This window comes from Prinia subflava, chromosome 8 (assembly GCF_021018805.1).
Source record: "Prinia subflava isolate CZ2003 ecotype Zambia chromosome 8, Cam_Psub_1.2, whole genome shotgun sequence".
Classification (NCBI taxonomy): Eukaryota; Metazoa; Chordata; class Aves; order Passeriformes; family Cisticolidae; genus Prinia; species Prinia subflava.
Window position 1 is genome coordinate 9987098 of NC_086254.1, and position 19866 is coordinate 10006963.

The 19866-nt window shown below is 55.9% G+C and overlaps 2 protein-coding genes across 7 annotated transcripts in view; one reads left to right on the forward strand and one right to left on the reverse strand.

The window, feature by feature from the left end:
* Positions 1-1411: 1411 nt before the first annotated feature.
* On the forward strand, positions 1412-13203 carry DUSP14 (dual specificity phosphatase 14). Its single transcript, XM_063402889.1, has 3 exons — positions 1412-1571; positions 9813-9892; positions 11216-13203. Exon 3 carries the CDS (start codon positions 11334-11336, stop codon positions 11928-11930), a length of 597 nt encoding a protein of 198 aa, XP_063258959.1. The 5' UTR covers positions 1412-1571; positions 9813-9892; positions 11216-11333; the 3' UTR covers positions 11931-13203.
* A 956-nt stretch (positions 13204-14159) lies between these two features.
* The window catches only part of SYNRG (synergin gamma), a 32441-nt gene continuing 26734 nt past the window's right edge, over positions 14160-19866 (reverse strand). For 4 of the 6 annotated variants that reach the window (XM_063402886.1, XM_063402885.1, XM_063402883.1 and 1 more), the window contains 3 exons: positions 19138-19248; positions 18559-18594; positions 14160-17644 (listed from right to left, as the gene is read on the reverse strand). In XM_063402886.1, the coding sequence (XP_063258956.1) occupies positions 17513-17644; positions 18559-18594; positions 19138-19248 (279 nt within the window). In that variant the 3' untranslated portion in view covers positions 14160-17512. The remainder of the gene's footprint in view (positions 17645-18558; positions 18595-19137; positions 19249-19866) is intronic. The other 2 variants (XM_063402884.1, XM_063402888.1) reach the window with 1 other exon arrangement.

The following is a 19866-nucleotide window of genomic DNA, read 5'->3' on the forward strand; positions in this document are numbered from 1 at the left end:
GAACACCACCCCAGGCTTGCCCTGCCAGGGCTCCGAGCCCCCAGCCCAGGGACCCCGGCTCCGGGGGACACCCCGGGGGCTCGGCTGTCTCTCAGCCTCTCACACACTTGTGGTCACCCGGGGATTCATCTCTGCCCCCGAGACGGTGCAGCTCCAAGGAAGGCAGCAGAACTGATGCAACGTGGAGGCATAGCAAACCTTGAGCTCAGAGAGCCAAAACCCTCACATTTTCATTTTTTTGGCCTTTTGAGGTTTTCTTAATTTGTCTATTTTTGCTCCTCGCCCACCTCCGCGCTGAGTGTGACGCGAGCCCTCTCTGGAGAGGCAGGGTTTTAAGGGAGAGCTCTGGCTGTTATAAAGCATCGAGGTTCTTGGAAAAACAGCCTCTGGAGCAATAAACAGATTTGGAGCTGAGGGCTGTGAGGGACGGCTCCATCTGGGCTGCTGAGTCATGAAACCTGCCCGAGCGAGATACCAACCGAGGGCTCGGGCTGGGGGAAGCTTCCTCTGAGGGATTTGGGCTATTTCAGTCGGAGCGTGCGACAACAAAACCAGAAAGCGAACAAAAGCGGGCTGGGGTGGCCACGCTTCACTCCAGCAGCCGCGGGGTTAAGGCAGAGGCTGCCCTCCTCCTCCACCTCCTCCTCCTCCACCTCCTCCTCCTCCTCTGCCAGTGCCAGCCGTGTCCCGTCCCTGCCATGGTGGTGAGCTAGTGGGAGCAGAGCCTTCACCTTAACCCCACAGTTTGCAGCCAAAGACAAATTCTCTCTCCCCTTTGCTGTGCGGATCCCCTAACCCATGGCATTGCTCCTTGGGGATCCCAGCCCGTGCCAGCTCCCCACGGCGACCTGAGCCCATCCTGCCCTGGGCAAGGCTCCAGCCTGGCCCCCAGGGTGCCACAAGAAGCCCTGGGAGCCTCGGGACCACCCAAAGACCCTTCACTGTGGCTTGGGATGTCCAGAGTCACAAAACCAGGTTCTTCTCTCTCTCTCTCTCTCTCTCTCTCAGGGCTGGCCCCCTCCCCAGTGAGCACTCATCGAGCTGAGGGACTCTGGCACCCCAAAGAGACCCCGTCCTGTCCCCACACACTCTGGCACGGTCCCCACGGGGACATGGCATGCCCCATACCCGCTGTCCCCACACTGTCCCCCGCTGTCCTCACAGAGGGTCCCATCTCCACAGTGTTCCCCCGCTGTCCCCACAGTGTCCCCGCTGTCCCCACAGTGTCCCCACAGTGTTTCCCCGCTGTCCCCACAGTGTCCCCACAGTGTCCCCGCTGTCCCCACAGTGTCCCCGCTGTCCCCACAGCGGGTCCCGTTCCCCCAGGCACGGCGGGCCGGGCGGCGGCGGCGCCTTTAAGCGGGGCCGGTCTCCCGGAGCCCCCGCCCGGGGGCCGGGCCGGGCCGGGCCGCCCCCCGTAGCCTGGTAACGGCGGCTCTGCGGGCGGGGGCGGCCCCGGCAGCCGCGGTCAGGTGGCACCGCCGAGACGGAGCCGGCCGAGCACGATAAAAGTCCCGGCCCGCCGCCGCCACGGCCGCGAGGGAGCGCGGAGCTGCCGCCGGGGAGCCATGGTAGGGCCGTGAGGGCTGGGGGGCCATGGGGGCCATGGGGGCTCGGGGGCCGTGAGGGCCGGGGGGCCGTGAGGGCTCGGGGGGCCGTGAGGGCTGGGGGGCCATGGGGGCTCGGGGGCCGTGAGGGCCGGGGGGCCGTGAGGGCTCGGGGGACCGTGGGGCCATGGGGGCTCGGGGGCCGTGAGGGCTGGGGGGCCGCGCCGTTCTCCGCCGTTCTCCGCCGTTCCCCGCCGGGTTCGCTGTCCCCAGCCCGTCCCGCTCGCGTACGGTGCCCTCCGGAGGGGTTCCCGGCGGACGGGACGGGGCGCGGGGAGGATCCGATCCCCGGCGGGCTCGGGGTAGCGGGGCTGTGCCCAGAGGAGGCTGTGCCCGGCGGGACGGGGCAGCGGCGGCGGTGCCCGGAGGAGCGGCAGAGAACGCGGTGGGCGCCGCTCAAAGCCCGGCTGAGCCCGGCGGGAGAGCGGGGGCACCGCCGAGCTGCAGCCGAGCAGCCGCGGGCGCAGCTCCGGGGGTTCCTCGACGTGGAAGCAGCCCCGCCACGGGCTGTGCTGCACCAGGGCTCCATCCCCGGGTCCTGCCGTCGGCACCCACTGCTGGCTCAGCGCCCATCCCCGGCTCCTGCCCTCCACACCCCGGCTCCCGGGGCACCCCCGACCCCGGCGGGTGCCCGCAGCCGCCCGGCCTCACATCCAGCCCGGCGGCGTGCACGGCCCTTGACTCAGCTCCGGAGCGGCCGCTTTGAGCAACAGCAGTAATCAATGAGTGCCATTTGGCTGTAGGGAGATGGGGCAGGATTATAACCTGTTCGACTGGGCAGCAAATGAACCTTTTATTCTGGAGGTTTGAGTGCTGGCAGATGCCCTAATATCATGTTGCAAGTTCAGTTTATCCCTGATGCCCCTGCCTCAGGAATGGTGGAGGATTAGCACTTAAAAAACACTGTTTTCCCTTATGATACACCGGATCAGCGGCCCCGGCTCTGGCAGGGAGTGGATTCCTCCCCCAGGCCTCGCTGTAAACCTTGGTGTTTGCTGTGTTCCCGGTGGCTGGGACGGGCTCTGGTTCACAAGGAATGAGAAGGAAGGATCTCTAATTTGGGGGACACGTGCTGTTCCCCGCTGGCAAAGATCTGCTGCCACGACTTGGCTGACGTGACCCTGGTGAACGTCAGGGGAGCAGTAATGCAGCACGTTTTAATCGATTTATGCCTGGAAGGTGTGAACGTGCAGCTCTGCCTGTCCTTCCTGCCCCCGAGGGCTCGCCTGGGTCCTGGACAGGGACACAGACATCCCGGGTTCCTCCAGGAACAAAGGTGAAATCCTGGGGATTTCATCCGAGCCTCGCTGCGGGGTCTGCTCTGGGCTCTGGCACTGCTTCCTCGTTGGCCAGGGCAAGATGGAAATTTGCATGGCTTAATTCAATACCTGATCCCAGCTGGAATCTTGGAGCTGGAAAGGCAGAGAGCTCGTGCTGTTCTAGTGCTAGAAACGTACAGGGTGTGGGGGGAGATCTGCCTGAGCCAGGCTCCACGGAAGGGAGGGAGGAAAGGGATGCAGAGCCGGCACAAAAAAGTCTCGGCTCTCTGCTCTGGGGGCCAGGACCAGCTTTGTCCCAGGGATCCAGCCACCTGCTCACCTGGGAATGCAGGAAGAGGCTGGGAATGAGGAGTGAGGAAAGGGCACCTGGGCAGGGCAGTGGGAGCACCACACAATGACCCCACCAGAGCCATCCACTAAAGGCTGTTCACCAGAGAAGCCCACCAGGCTTCCTGCCACCACTGCAGGACTTTCCTTCCAGGGTGGTTTTCCCTTGGAGGGAGGGGTAACACTTCAAACCAGGCACGGGAGCTTCTCCCAGCCCCTCCTCTCCAGGTACACAACCCTCAGCACACACACCCATTTATCGCTTCAAAAAGGACGCTCTGAGCAACCATAACGTGAAGGGAAACATCTACAGAGGGCTCTGGCATTTGGAAATAGCTGAGGAATCTCTGAACAGGAGCCCCAGCTCCCTGGATGCTTGGGAATAAAGCCAGGAACTGGGAGGCAGAGGCACTGCCCACCCTTCCCGGGGCACCTGTAGTGCAGGCAGTGCGTGGGCTCGGCTCACACAGCTACTCCCCTGCTTTAAAAATAGTATAAAGCGATAATAATCGGGCAGGTTTGGGGTTCCCAGCAGAAAGGATCAACAGGTGCTGCCACAGTCACCCCAAGGCCAGGTGGGTCAGTGTTCCCAGGCTTATGAGAATTAATTCTCATTTATTTTCACCATGCCACCCTGCAGTGTGGAGGGGCATCTGCAGGTCCTGCCCTTCGAGGGCAGGAGTCCTTCATGGAGGAAATGGGAATTTGCACAGCATCCCTGAAAAAGGGAATTCCCCCCAGCCTGGAGCAGCCAGAGCAACCTCCTGGGAGCCGAGGGGCGCCGGCCCCACGCTGCTCACAGGGGAAGCTCCACGCATAAACTGCATTTCCCCCCGATTGATTAAAATTGGCCTCGCTTCCTGTTACCCCACACAACCCCACGGATGTGCTCAGAGGTGACCTCATTCCTTACAGCTGCTGTGGGCCCAGCCAGCCCCTGCCCGCCTGGGGAAGCGTGGGGGAAGCGTGGGCAGCCCCTGCCTGCCGGGAGTGCCTCCGGAGGGGAATGTGTCACCATCACCTTCAGCGAGGTGCCAGCTTTGAGACCCCCTGAGAAGCCAGGCAGCTGAGAGCATGCACCCGTTGGCACTGCCCCTGGAGGAGGCCCGGGCGAGGCCAGCATGGAGGCACCGGACTGTTTCCAGGACACGTTGCAGTGAATTTGCAGCTGCCTTCAATTTTACGGGCTCTGGGGTGGGCTGGGGCAGAGCCCCACGAGCAGCAGGCACAGCCCTGGGCCCGCCAGGGTCACACACGAGCGAACACACCAGGTCCCTGTGTTTTGTTCTGCTAACAGGGAAGAGATTGTGTCCCTCCTGTCAGCTGTGACTGCGCAGGGCACGGCTCCGGAAAAAACAAGGCTCCATCTTGCAGCACCCCGGGAGCCAGAGCCAGGCGTGGGTCTGCTCCTTGAATGTGCCCCTCCTGCTCTCCATCCACATCTCCTGGGTCACACTTGGACACCGGGAGCAGGGGATGGAGCTTTCCTAAACTCCACCTGCAATCCAGATGCCATCAGCTGGCGCTGGAATAATCTGTAGTGCTCCAGAAGAGGCGGTATCTCCACTCGGGGCTGCAAAACAGCCCTCAGTGCTCAGCCTAGTAGGGAACTGATGCTGCACACAACTGTTGGATCCCGTTCGTGCCTCCTCAGAGCTTAGTTCTGGTTTTTAAAGCGTTTTATGCACCTACCAGCAGTTTTTAAGCAGGGTGCAGGTGCCTCCGTGCTGGGGGAGCCCCATGGCCCTGCTGCGCTCTCCCAGTGAGCAGCACACAGAGCGTGGCGTGCACAGCCCGTGGCTCTGAAAGCACAGACGTGGCGTTTAAAGAAAGATGGTTTGTTTTTCTTGCATCAAATCCTCTTGCTGCTTGCCGAGGGAGGCTTGTCCTCGGAGCAGAGCAAGGATTTATAAATACCAGGGCGCTCCAGGTTGTGCCCGCCGCCCGTCTCGCTCCGTCCCTGCGGCCGGGAGCTCGGCCTGTGGCCAGAGGTTTGGCTGGCAGCTGGCAGGATCCAGCTGCCAGCTGGAGAGGGAGCAGTGCCTGCTCCTGCTGTGGAGGGGGTGGCTGCACGGCAGGATCACAGCGTGGCAAGGATCAGAGCGTGGCCGTGGGCAGCTCCGCTGTCACGGGAGCTGGTGACAGTGGGAATGGAGAGGCAGCCTGGGACCCTGCCCGTGGGGCCAAGTGGCATCCTCAGATGGATCCTTGCAAAATCCTCACCACCCATTTTTCCTGCTGGAAGAGTGGCAGTCGGGGAGTGAGCCTTTGGCTGGCAGAGCACTCAGACACTGCTCGGCTGGGCACCTCGGGCTGGGTTAGAGCCACCACCCCCAAGCCTGGTGCCAGCCCAGGGCTCGGTGCTGCCGTGTGGGAGCAGAGCCCGGCAGTGCAGCGAGGATGGCTCATCCTCAGCACAGGCAGGAGGCAGTGGGGGAGTCTTGCCAAGCCCTGGCCTCACCAGGGCACCGGGCACGCCGCTGGTGCCAGCGGGAGGGACACGGGCTGTGACACAGCAGTGTCAGCTGTCACCCTCTGAAGGCTGCGGGCTGGCACGGGCTCCTGAGGGATCGCCAGCCCTGCAGGCAGGAGGGGAGGCAGGACTCTGTGCTTGCAGACTAAACTGCTTCATCTGGTGTCGTTGAGCTTCTCAGGAGAGCCCGGGACTGTGTGCAGGGTGTCTTGTTGTGCGTTTTGGGCATAATTCCCCTTTTTGTGGATCCTCTGGGAAGTTACTGGTGTGTTCTGGCAAGCGCGGGGACCCGGCTGTGCTGGGAGCTGCACAAGCAGCCAGGGCTGCTCAGAGCTCCGGGCAGACAGATTATTATCTTGATTTAACATCTGACAGCTCCCATCCTGCTCGGAGAGGCCAGCACAGGCTGCCAGCAGAATCAATCAGGGCTTGGGCACAGCATCCTCTGTCTCAGCCCAGATCACCCCGCCTGCTCCCCTTCCTTTCCCATTCCAAAGCTGAAGCACTCGCCCTTTCCGTGGTGAGGATGAGCTGCTGGCTGTGACCCAGGCGAGAGGAGCCTGTGATGGCTCCAGGAGCACAACCCCGGGCGGGAGAGCAGAGCCCGGCAGAGCGCAGGGGCGAGGAGAGGGCGGCTCCCACACATCCTCTCCCTCCCGCCTCCCTTTGGGCTCCCTTGGACTCAGCACAAGCAAGCCCTGACCCGAGAATGGCTGCAGTTTGTGCTCTCTGCTGAAATTTATTTGAAATGCCACTCTCCAGGACCATTTCTGAAGCAATTTGCTGTTCAGCCTGGCTGGGAAGAGCCCTAAGCAGGCTCGTTCATTCAGCGCCTGCGATATTGACTCTTCTCTTTACTGCAGGATTAGAGAGCATTTGTCATCTCCAAAATGAATAACTTTTCCTCTCCTGGGAGGGGGGAGAAGCCTTGCCTCAGTACTGACATTTTGCACACCCAGCCCACAAACCTGCTTCGAATCCCAGATGATGATTTGGGAATTAAACCAGGGGCTGCGAGCAGAGCAGGGCCCACCTGCACTGACCCCACGCTCCAGAGGGAGGGAGAGGCTGGAGGAGCTCTCACCTGTGCAGGTACCAGCCCCATGGCTGGTACTGCCACACAACCCAAAGAAACTCAAGTCCCTCAGGGACAAGCCCCAGCCTCTGCTCTCAAGACAGAGGAGCTGTGTTTAAAAACAAACAAAGCTTAAAAATCAGAGCAAGCCACCCAGCAGCACCAGAATAAGAAGGCAGAAGCTCAGACTTGCCAACTCATTGTCTAGAGCCCAACCAGTTTTCCCTCCTGTCCTGGAGATCACAGTGTTTAACTCACAAACTCACCCTGTTTGTCATTTGAGCTTCCAGAGGTGTTTTCAAGTCTCTCTCAGGAGGCCCAGGAGCCAGCAGTACGTTCCCATGGGAATTTCAGCCTTTGTTAACAGGACTGCGTTCCCAGGAATGAAAGCAAGAGAAACAAACTCCAGCTGTTGCAAGATTCGGAAGAGCAGAGCCACAAGCATTGCTGGCAGCAACCTTTCCAAGGGGCTGCAACACCAAAACAGCAACCACGGCGTTGGGATTGCTGCATTGCTTTGGAAATCCTCCTACCTGGAAAGGAGCTGCTGTGAGGCAGGAGATCCAGCCCAGGTGGGATACAGCCAGCCTCCATGGGAGCAGCCACCCCGGGCCAGGCTCCTGCCCCTCCTCCTGAGGCAGGGGAACCACAAAGCTCAGCCTGGAGGTTCAGCAAGGAACCCACCTGAGAGCTGTGGAGAGCCAGGGTGCAGGCTGAGGTCCAGGCTGGATGGGTGCTGGAGAAGTGTCCCCTCGCCATAAACCTGAGGATGGTGCTGGCCAGGAGCGCTGGGAAAGGACCTGGAGGCTTTGAGGAGCAGAGTGTTCTCCAGGCTGTAATTAGCCACCGGCTTCCCCCACCCCTGATTATGCAGAGGAGGGAGATGGCAGAACCCACCAGTCTGCCGGGGAGGGAGGAGGCTGCTGCCGTCCTGCCCCTGCTGCACCAGGGTCCCCAGGGTCCCAGTGCCACCCCAGGGTCCCAGTGCCACCCCAGGGTCCCAGTGCTACCAGCCCAGCCCACCCCAGCCCTCCCCACGGGCTCTGCCCAGGGGCAGTACCAAGGCACAGTGTGGAAAGAGATTTCCTGTGGGTCAGGGCTGCTACAAGATTAATTCCTTCATTGACTGGGGCCAGCTCAGAAAGAGGAGGATGTGACTGCAGGAACACCCGGTGCCAGCAGCCCACTGCCAGCCAGGCTTCTCCCGAAGGACCACCTGCACCCTCTGGGAATGCCGACCCTTTGCAGGAACCCCCGGGACATTCCAGCTCCTGTGGAAGGCATTCCAGTGCTGCTTTAGGGACACTCCTGGGGCCAGCCCCTCGGCAGGACAGTCACATCAGGCTCCAGCACCTGGTGTGACTCCTCAGCCTACACCAGCACTCAGAAACCCCAGCCAAGGAGAAGTGGGAGAAGAGGTGGGCTTTTTATTTCACGTGAGCTGGTGCACTCTGGCTGTTCCCTGGCACTGCAGAAGCTGAAGGGGCAGCTGCTGCCCCTCCCTGTGCCCTGCCAGGAGCCTCTTGTGCCATCGGCCTTCCCCGGCACAGCCACGCCAGGCTGTGTGTGTGCTTTGTTCCATCTCCAGCGATTTTCTTCTTGTTTTTTTCTGCACTCAACAACGGCTGGGAAGAGGCTTTTCATTCCTTTTCTCTTTCTGTGCCCCAGCACAATGACGGCAATGGCTGCGTGAAGAGCAGCAGTGTTGGATTACAGCGGGTGCGGCGGGATGTGCCGGGAAAGGCAGAGGGATTTGCACGGGAGCAAAAGGGGGATTTGGGGCAGGCAGGAGGGATGCAGGGGTGCAGCCCTGGGGCAGGGGAAGGCTCACACCTGCGAGCCCGGGGGAGCTGCCGCTCTCAGCCGGAGCCGCTGCCAGCCCAGGCAGCCGAGCCCCTTCCATCCGCGGCTCCCCGCACGGCAGCAGCTGCTCAGCCCGGGCTGTGTGGGCACAGCGTGGCTCTGTCACATGCCTCAGACAGCGTCGGTGCCATCCCTGCCAGCCCTGCTGCCAGCGCCGCCCAGGCGGGAGGGGACGCGGCACCGCCCCGCTGCCCCGGTGGCTGTCCCCCAGCCTCATCTCCACTTAAATAGTGAGCTGCTCTCCAAAATATCCCGGCCTTCTGCCTGAGAGCTGCTCTGGATTGGGTGGGAGCCGTGCCGGCCATTCCGAGCCCTGTGTAACTGGGATTAGCGGGTTGGATCCCTGGACGTGTCCAAGGACAGGCTGGACAGGGCTTGGAGCACCCAGGGATAGTGGAAAATGTCCCTGCTTGGGCAGGGGATGGGATGGGATTGGGATGGGATGGGATTGGGATGGGATGAGCAGGTGTTTGCCACTGGCACAGCCGCCCTGGAGTTTGCAGAGCGAGCCCAGCCTGCCACATGCAAATCCCCGGATAAGTTTCTGCCTGCAAACAGGAACCTCTTTATGGAAAGCAGCAGAGCCCTTCCCAAACGGCCTCGGGAGCGCTCCGGCTCCCCCGGGAGCAGCTGGAGGCTCCCCGTGCTCACAGCTGGTTTGGGTGGGAGCTGCTCTGGCTCTGCCCGGGTCCAGCAGCGTTTCCCAAGTGATTCACCTCCACTCTGGGGCTCCTGGGAAGAGAAGGGGATGTTGGCCCCATCCGCAGCTTTTCGGGAGCAGGGTGCTGTGGCTCTGGCATCAGCTCTGCCCCTTCCCACTCACAGGGACAGGGAACAGGGGGTCCCAGTGGGTGGCTTTGGGCACTGTCAGAAGGACACAGACCTGCCCCAGCTTCTGGGCCTGGGCAGATGCTTAAAGAGATATTACAGCAAATTAATTACTTAAATGACTTAATTTTTTTTGAGCCATGACTTCTGTGCCAGCCTCAGATTCCTCTGGGCTCTCTGTGATTTTGAGTGCCGTGTTGGCAGGAATCGGTGACATTACGGTGTTGGCAGCAGGTGCCACCCTGAGTCCTCAGTGTCTCTGTGGGGAAGCCGTGGTCCTCCCTCCCAGTTCCTGGACACACACCTGACCAGAGTCCAGTGCAGATCCCAGTAAAATCCCTGCTCTTTTCTCTCCCCAGCTCAGCGTTGGACACACTCTATGAGCCATCCCAGCCCCAGCAGCCACTCCGTGATTTAGAGCAGGACTTCGTTACCAAGCGTAAGTGCCTCAATCCTTTGCACTGTCAGTAAGAGCTGCTTGAGAGCAGGGATTTCCCCTGCTCAAAGAACTTTATTCCTTTGAAAAAACCACACCTTTCCTTGCTGCTCCAGCTGGGTGACTGCAGTGTGGGGAAGCTGAGCACTCGTAGCTGCACCAACAACCCTGTTGGGGCAGGAACTTTTGCAGCTTTGGGTCCACAGCTTCAGGAGCTGCTCAAGTAGCTGCCAGCAGGGAAGAGCCATGAGGAGGCCACGTTATGCTCATTAAATTTCTGCACCATAGAGCCAAAAATCCACTGGCAGCACCACCAGCCACTGCTGGGACCTGCCAGTGCTTCCCAGAGCATGACATGAGGGCAGGCTGAGGGCTGGGGAGGCCACAGCCCCTTAAAGGACCCTCTTAACATAATTTAAGTATTGCTGGAGGGACAGATCCCTCTCCCTGAGCATCCCCCAAGTCCGCTCAGCTCTGCCAGTGGCACCAGGGTGGGCTCAGAGGTACCTGGGCAGGGACTCCCCAGCCTGCACAGACTGGAGCCCTTCCCATGGCCCTTCTCCAAACAGAGAACACACAGACTGGGAAATTATTGATACTGCAGGGTTCATCCCCTGCCTGCAGCTCCTCCCCTGGCTTTGGAGGTGCCCCAGAGGAGCAGGGGCAGTCAGAGCAGGGACCCTCCTGGCCTCTGCAGCGCCCGTCTCTCTGCCAAGTATTAGTCAGGCATTAAAGCAGGACAAGAGCCTCCCCTGTCCCAGCCTCTGCTCTTGGGTTTTACTCTCAGCTTCTGACATAACCAGGTCACTCTTTCCACACTTCCCCTTTCTCCATGAGGGCTGATGAGTGATGGGGATGGACGTGACTCACCGCCTTTCCTAATGAGTGACTTTCCTCTGTTTATGTGCTTTGGCGGGGCCTTTCCTACACCTAAAAAAGGAGAAGGGTGGCACTGGGAAGAGGGTAGCGTGCTGGAAATTGCTGGCATCTGCTGTTCCTCACCATCCCTTTGAACTGTGGCCAGCTGTTGTGTTTAAGCATGGAAAGGTGTTGCTCATCTTCCACGTGCTGATCCGGGTGAGATGCTGTCCAGGCCCACAGGTAAACCCCTGGCGAGTAATTGCAGCTAATTAGGCTGGAAGATTTTTTTGTTGCTATCTGTCCAGGCAGTGCCTGGGGGACAGTGGTAATGAGCACTGTGAAACCAGCCCCACACTGCCCACGGAGCTTTGCCAGGCCGCAGCAGGGCGAGCTGGGCTTTCCTGTTCCCTCAGACACGGGTCAGGGCCAGCTCCCCGCTGATGTGGCCTCACTTGTGTTTTGCAGTGACAAAGCAGCGGGAGCTCTTGCTGTCCTGCCACCACCAGGCCAGACAATCCCTCCCTTGGCTGAAGATCCCGTTGGCTCTCTTCCCATAATGGAAGCCTGAGCGCCAAGATCCTCCATGACCTCCCGAAGCCACAACTCCCTGCCGAGAACTCTGATGGCTCCGCGAATGCTCTCCGAAGGCGCCCTGGGGGGCATCGCCCAGATCACGCCCTCGCTGTACCTGAGCCGGGGCAGCGTCGCCTCCAACCGGCACCTGCTGCTGTCCCGGGGCATCACCTGCATCATCAACGCCACCATCGAGATCCCCAACTTCAACTGGCCCCAGTTTGAGTACGTGAAAGTGCCTTTGGCCGACATGCCCAACGCGCCCATCTCGCTGTACTTCGACAGCGTGGCCGACAAGATCCACAGCGTGGCGCGGAAGCACGGGGCGGCGCTGGTGCACTGCGCCGCCGGCGTCAGCCGCTCGGCCACGCTCTGCATCGCCTTCCTCATGAAGTACCACAAGGTCTCCCTCTTCGAGGCCTACAACTGGGTCAAGTCGCGGCGCCCCGTGATCCGGCCCAACGTGGGCTTCTGGCGGCAGCTGATAGACTACGAGAGGAAGCTCTTTGGGAAGACCACGGTTAAAATGGTACAGACGCCCTATGGCATCATCCCAGACGTTTACGAGAGAGAGAGGAGACCCCTGATGCCTTACTGGGGAATTTAACGGGACTGCAGACGGGAAGCACAACGGAAGGGACGTGCTGTTCCGAGTCGACCAGACTGGAGACATTCCCTTCTCCTTCTACAGCCAACTTTGGTTCTTTACCATACAGCAGAACCTCAATTCTCACCTCACTAACCCGCAAGGCCAACGGTTCCCTTCAAAGCATTTTTCTCTATGGGGATTTCCCATCTGCAGCTCTGATTTAGCAAAACCAGGTCTCATTACAAGTTTATTCCTTCCATAGAGCCTCCGTCTTTTTTTCTTTTTCTAGTCAGTTTATTAGGATCCTCCGAGGAGGGGCCTAAGAGGCACTGGGCAGAGTTGATGACCCAAGTGCGCTTCGTGCCGCAGTAGCAGCCTGGATATTTTGTTATAGCTTGTTTGCTTCCTTGCAAAACCCTGTAGTGGCTCAGGAGCAGCACCAGCCAGGCCCTGCTCCACAGCAGGATTTCCAAGCACCAGGGAGGCAGGAATACAGGGGCTGTGGTGCTAGTGCTGGTGTTTTCTTTAACATCCTTAGTGACTCTCAGTATATAGTGTTTGAGATCTTTAGTCAGCTCTTAATCATATTCAAAGTTAGGGGGGAAAAAAAAGGGAAAAAAAAAAAGCTAAAAAAAAGAGAGTGAATCAGTCCGTGTCGGCCACAAGTAAAATAAAAATTGAGCAATTCAAATCAAATCAATGCAAGATCCTTTTTCACTCATTCCATGCCAGGAATAGTCCTGGAATACACTTCAACGACTGGAAAATGCTGGTGTGTGCTGTGGGTGGAAAGCTGACAGATCTTGTCCAGATGTGGCTCAAGACAGAAGCACAGGGTGAAGCCGCCGGGCAGCCGAGGATGCTCAGGACTGAGCGCAGCCCTGCCCGGGCTGGGCGGTGCCAGCAGCCGGCCCGGCCCCAGGGGCGTGCGGGATCCGCTCCTTCCTCAGCTCCGGCTGCTCCGGGCCTGCCTTAGCCCATCCCTGCCTCTCCATTCCGTCCTCGAGGTTATGCTGCATTCCAGGGCTGCTCCTCTCTGTCCCCGGGGTGGGTGACAGAGGCCTGGCCTCGCTCCGAGGGTGCCAGGAGCGGCTCCAGCCCCTGCCCTTCCCCGGAGAAGCTCCCGTGGCTCCCGGGCAGGGATGGAGCCGGGACAGCCCCGCTCCTGAGCTGGCACCGGAGTTTCTGTTGCCTCTGGAGGAGGAGCAGGCAGATTGCTGCGATCGCTGTCTGATTTAAATGAGATTCTATACTTGTAAAAAAAAAAAAATCAATAAAGATTAAACCAGAACATGTGTTGGTTTCCTGTTCCAAACGGTGCTAAGGGAGCTCCAGCAGCAGCCCTTAACAATTCTGGCTGAAGGATGTTTTCTCCTGCTTTTCCTTTTTTGCCCCACTGAAATAAAGGTGAGCTTTGCCATCAGCTGCTCCCAGCTCAGGTTCCATGGCTGCATCCCAGTTCCAGGGACAGGCAGACTCATCTCCTTAATTTATCAGGAGTTAAACTCCAGCCAGGGAAATGGTAAGTGAGGAACTAGAGAGTGAAAATCAAGATTAATCACTGGTCTGGAGCCTTTCCAACACATGACATTTGAAAGGGAAAAAAATGCTAAAAACTGGAATCTGCTCACAAAATTAAACTTCACCTAAAAATAGGCCAAGTAGGGTTTAACAGCATTTTTGGTATAAAAAATGAAAATTTAAAAATTCTCCACTTTGAATTATTCTATAGACTTTATACACACCCTGCCCGAGGACTGAGGAGAGAGGGAGATGCTGACGTTCAGCCAAGAAGGCACCAAAGGCTGACTTTAAACACAAGTTAGACCTATAAAAAATGAAATTGCCTAATAAAGCACATGAGGAAACAAAGAACTCACCTGAAATCCCCATTCAGGGTTATATTACAGTATTAATGCTTGTGGGGATTTCACTGCAAAAGCTCCTCTGGTATTCACTACAGCAAAAGATTTTATCCAAGTGTTTTCCCCCTCAAAATCCATTTTTTTCTCCATTCTCAAATCTACAGAAACCAAAGAAGAGAGAGCTTGGATTAGCTCTGAGCACACCACTGGCTTTGAGGGGAACACCTCTTCTCCTGGTCCCCACAGGCTTTTCCAAGTGGTATCTTAACTGTCTGAAAAATATTTTATGTCTCCCAAGATTTGGTGAGACACCTTCCCCACCCCAGCCACAGAGCAGGTTTCACTTACATTATGATATAAATATTTCAGCTTCCCAGGCTGGTCAGATATGAAACGAGCTTTTTATTGAACACCAGGTTTGAATCTCAACACAGGATTTATAAATCATTGCAGGAATTGAGGGAGTAAACAAGGTACTAAAGTCAATTAATAACACTTACTCTCACTGGATTTAAAATAGCAGCAGCAGCTCCAGCACAGCACAAACCCAACAGCTCCAAATAATAATCACAAAACCACTTCTGGAAGAAAAATTACATTTGCCCAGAGGGCAGGAGAAGAATCACAATAGAAAGAGAAGTTTTCCGATCATTCTTGTTCATAAAATTACGACATTCCTATTTTAACACTGAGAACTGGAATTAAATACAGGTGCAGAATTAAATCCAAAGCAGCAGTTTGTACAATAGCAGCTTTTATTGGAAAGGCAGGTTTTGTTTCAAGTTTATGATTCCCAATGGAGCTGACAGGACTCGGAGCATTCCATGGGTTTCCATGAGCTCCTGCTCAGCCTGAACTTCACCCTCACTCCCACACCCTGCAGGGGTTCAGGGGAGGAGCTGCTCCCACCAAACCAGCGAGGAGGAAAAGTCCTGGGGTGAATGGTGAGTGCAGGAGGTGACAATTCCCAGGGCACAGGTGACCTCGGAGGGCTGCAGGGACTCACACGAGGAGGGAGGGGCAGGGGAGAGGCTGGGGCAGCCCCCAGCACCAGGGAGAAGCTGCCACGCACGGAAGCACCAGGAACACAACGGGGTTAAGCCATAAATACATTAAATAACCGAGCAAATCATTCCTTAGAACTCTAAATATACACAAAGAGACAGAAACCCCACCTTCCACAGGTCACGCCAAGGCAGCCCTGTTTATCTATCTACACACAGATTAAAAAAACAAAGAAAATCTCATTTCTCTTTTCTGCTGAGAGAATCCATGCAGGAAATGGGAGTTACAGGTCCGAAACTGGACAGAAGCAGAGGAAGGCAGCGTGTCCGGGGCCTGCAGCAGGGGAAGGTGGGCTGTGACAATCCTGTGACAATCCTGTCACCTTGGATACAGCTTGGAAGGACACTGGGCTTTGGCTGGCAACAACATCCGAGAGGATGCTGAAGGCTCCAGTGAGTCATTGGAATGACTGGGGCTGCAGCTGATGCTCCCTGTGCCGAGGGAGCTCCGTGCAAACCCTCCCCGGGGGAGCAGAGCCCCTCCTGCTGCCCACAAAGCCAGGGATGCTGCCTGCTGCTCTCCCTGCTGTGGGAGCAGCAGCGTCACCCTCCAGTGAGCTCTGCTGCCGTTGGAATTGTAAATGCCCATTCCTTTTTTCATGGGCCACAAGACAACGTTGGCTGCAGCTCAGAGAGGGGCTGACCTGGTAACAGGTACAGAAAAACCAGCACTGGAAGCTGCTCCTGTGACAAAACAGCTGGTGCTTTAAATTTCACACCATGACCTTTTATTTGTGGCATTTTCTTTTAATTAGGGGGAAAAATTCCTCTCTAGCAAAGTGTTGGGGAGCTGTGGTGGAAACCCAGGCTCGCAGTAATCTCCTTTTGCCAGTACAGCATTCCCTGAGCTCCAGCCTCTCCCAGCCACTGGAGACACCTGCCAGTGGCTCCCTGTCCCCAACCTGCTGAGGGGCACAGCAGCCCTGACTGTGCTGGAAAACAAGAGCTGTGGTGCTGGAGCTCTTCCCCACCTAATAAATGAAAGGAGAGAAGCAAGGAGTTGCTTCCCTGTTTTTTTGGTAATTCCTGGGCAGGATGTGGGAAGCACAGCACGGGAAATCTGCCTCTGGATCAGCTGGAGGCACACGGTGCTTCATTTCATGAATGAGCTAATTTGAGGCAGCAAGGAGATTTATTGTAATTGGTCTAAGGAAGGAGCCAGACACCTCTGAGCCAAGATTCTTTCATTTGGGCTAATTAATAGTTTCATATAACTAAGCCTGCTTGTTTTTTAAATACAGAGCATCGCTTTCCTCATTGTAATTTCTGTTTCAGCAAATAACCACAGGTCAGTGTCAGGTACTTGCAATGGGGGCAGGATTAATTTGGAGAAGCTGCTGAGATCTCTGGAGGAAAGGGACAGATCTGACAGACTAAGCCAAGGAATTAAGGAGAAAGTTTTACCCTGTGGATTTACACCCCACTTCATTCCCTGCAGGCCTAGACAGGGTCGTGGGATGTCTCTTGTAACACCACGAAGCTCCCACAGGTTTAAAATGCTGTAACCAGCACTGCACTGTCTTCTGGATACTGGAGCTGAAGGAGGAACCAGGTGTTCAGATGTCCAGGTAACATTTAGTGAGAGTCTGTGACACAAACCTGTCCAGAGAGGCACCTACAAAAGCCAAAGCCAGCAGGAACACAACGCCTGCTTCAAACACAGCTTGCTGAGACCACCAAATCCCAGGGTTAAACCCCTGTGGGTGTTAAATCCCACTCCCTGCTGCAGGAGCCTGGGGCCACCTTGTGCTGCCAGCTCTGAGTCACAGGAACACGTTGCTACAGGTAGCAGCAGGCTGCACACACATCCCATCCCATCAGGAACAGCATCTCCACAGCCAAAAAAGGTAAAGATTCCACGCAGCAGCAGTTGTGCTGCATCAGCAGAGTCCAGCTCTCAGCAGGGCTGCAGCCCCACAGCTCCCAAAAGGTCAGGAGAGACAAAATCATACCTGGAGCTCAGGACAAACCCAGGGAAGTTTATCTGTATTTACAACAAAGACCAGGAGTTTTAAACTCCAGCTGCCTGCACTACAGAATCCACACAGCACAGGGAAAATTACAGCAGTTTTCCAGTCCTCCCCTTCCAGCACTAACCAGTTCTGCATCCAGCACTTCCAACACAGAGCAGTGGAAGTACAAACACCCAGCAGCTTCTCCTTCTGAGTCAATAATTCATTCTGCCTCGATGCTGCTGTGACTCATGTGCTGTGCTATCACAGCAGCAAATGCTTAAAGAACATCAAGGTCCATGTCCCAAAAACGTTAAGGAAAGGATTTGCTTGCAAATACAGACTTCAAGTATTTAAGTGGTTGTTTCTATGTAAATCAGCCCAGCATTCCAGGTTCTCTGGGAAGCTCCATGCTGGCATCTCCCAGGTTTATGCACAGGCTGCTTTTACACAGAATAATAACATTTTCATCTTCAGAAAGACTGAAATGTCTCTTTTTTTTTTACCATACTACATATTTTCCAGTTATCTCTGAAACCTTGGCTGATATAAGTGAATCCTTCACCATCTGTAACCGTGGCTTTAATCCGTTGATTTCTGGCCCAAAAACCAACCCCAAACGTTCCAAACGCTGACCCCAGCTCCAGCCTCCCCACCACAGCAGCTACCCCGAGTCCTGCACAGGTACAGGCAAAGCTCCACCTGCAGTGCAGCCGCTTTCAGAGCAGGTCTGGCAGGATGAGACCCGGAGGTTTGGGCTCCACGCAGTTGATCCAGAAGTTGGCACAGCTGGCGTGGTACTGGTGCCCTCCGTAGGCCAGCTTGAAGTTATCTGTCTCGGAGTTGAAGGCCTGCAGGAAGAGTGGGAACAAATGTGACAGCCTGATCCCCTCCAGGGTCTACACCTCGAGTGGAAAACAGCACAGGACTCTCCCCTGAGCACTCCACCCCATCAGCTCTACTTGATTTTAGTTGCAGGTGGATAAAACCTTCAGCCATCACACCTGAGCCAGCTCCACCTGCAGGAAGGGAGCCCTGGCCTGAGCCTGGCACCTAACTCACCTTGTCTCTGCATCTGCTGGTTCTGCTCCATCTCCCTACCCAAGGAAAAGCTCGTCCTGCTTGCCAGCAGAGAGCTCCTGCATTTATTTCCCTGGCCCCAGCCTGGCTGTGGGTTAGGCAGGTGCAGTTCTTGCTGTTGGTGTTATTTCAGGTTGAATTTGATCTGCTTCCTCCTGTTAATTGAAGCTGCTTTACAATGGGAGCCTCTGAGCGTGTGAAGCCATGAACAGGCTGAAACCACCTCGCTGTTTGTTGCTAGGAGATACTTTCCAATGCCTCACAGCTCCCTTTCAAAAAAATATCCCAGCCCTGCTCTCCACACCCTGGATTTCCTGCAGAGATTTCTAAAAATGCCACTGCCTGCCACACAAAGCCAAAAGTCAATATTTCTAGCACAAAGCCCCTGAAATCCCCCCTCTCTTGCTACAGACACACAGCACAAATTCAGGAACCAAGGGATTTTCTACCACACAACAGAAGGAGCACAAAATCAGAGCTGGGCACAAGGCACAGGCATGCAGACACACGGGAGGCTCTGGAGCATGTTAGTTGATCAGATCAAGAGTTAACGCCACAAAACATGACTGGAGAAGAGATTAATGATTGGTGCAATTGAGAATGACAGCTGAGGGCCCATGAGCAGCTCAGCCTTCCACACTCAAGAAGAATGAGTCTAGAAAGAATGTCTTTTACAGGTTCATACTTTTTTGGGGAGTTCTTCCACAGGTTTCTCTTCTTTCTGAAATAACGTTGAAACCAAAAAGTCAGGAAAAGTGCCTCTGTTTTTTAACTGGTTGGCACAACTCTGCACATGTCCTGGGAGTCCCTCCCAGCTCTGCTAAAGGCAACAGTCCCCTCTGGTAAGGCCATTTCATGAAGAGAAGTCATTCAAAGATTTTTATTTGTTAAAAAATATGTATACTTTTTAAAATCTTAGAATCCCACTTTCTTGCCCGTTACAAACAATTAAACTGAACCCTTTCTCCACAGCTGTGTCACAACAAAGCCCAAGGCACGCTGGACATTCCATTGTGAGATTTTATTGAGACCCATCCACAGCTCAGAGTCTACAAATTATAACCATGGAATTTTTTTCAATGCACCCATCCCTGGAAGTGTCCCAGGCCAGGCTGGACAACCTGGGACAGTGGGAGGTGACCCTGCCCACGGCAGGGGTGGCACTGGAGGAGCTTTAAGGTCCCTTCCAACCCAGACCAGTCTGGGATTCTGTAAATGGAAGCCCAGACTGTAAATTCAAAAGGAGTTTAAGCACCACACTTACTTTGCTCCTGGAATCCACGTTTAGCAGACACACTCCACAGGCAAGGTCCTGGGCATTTTTAATCCCTGGGCGCAGCATACAAGAAGAGAAATCCAGGGAGTTTTCATCTGGCTGAAGAAAGGGGACAGGAACATTTAGGCCTTTTCAGTGCCTGAGAAAGTTTCAGACATCACAATAAAAATTACTGAGCACCAAGAGCCAGCGTGTCACATGGCGTGGCAGGGGTGACAATCGTCAGAGCTGTCGGGATGGATTTGCCACCTCCATCAGCACTGATTTATAACACTCAAAGTCTTCAAAAAGGCCTCAGCTACAAAGGAAGGAATTCTTGAGTTGCACATTCCCACATCCAAAGGGGAAGAAGGAGCACTGGGAACTGGGGGAAGTCAAACAGACTCTGCAGGTGTTTGTGCAGCTGTGGGGAGGGAGGTGGCTGCAGCAGGGTTCACTGTCCTGGACTCCCTGCTATTGCCTCAGCCAAAAAGGGCAGCTGGTTTTCTCTTTTTGGGGTTTTTTTTGAACCTACAGCATGACAGAGCAGTACAAAATGGGATATGAAGGTTAACCAAACCATGGAATTCAGGCCACCAGCCACACACATGCTCAGGTTAAAGAGAGCCAAAGGGGGTGAGAATAAACCTGTAAATAATAAATTACCGTGGTCACTTTTCCAGTACTTAACCCCACATTTCAGCCACAGGATAAATGATCAGTTAAAACACTGCATAA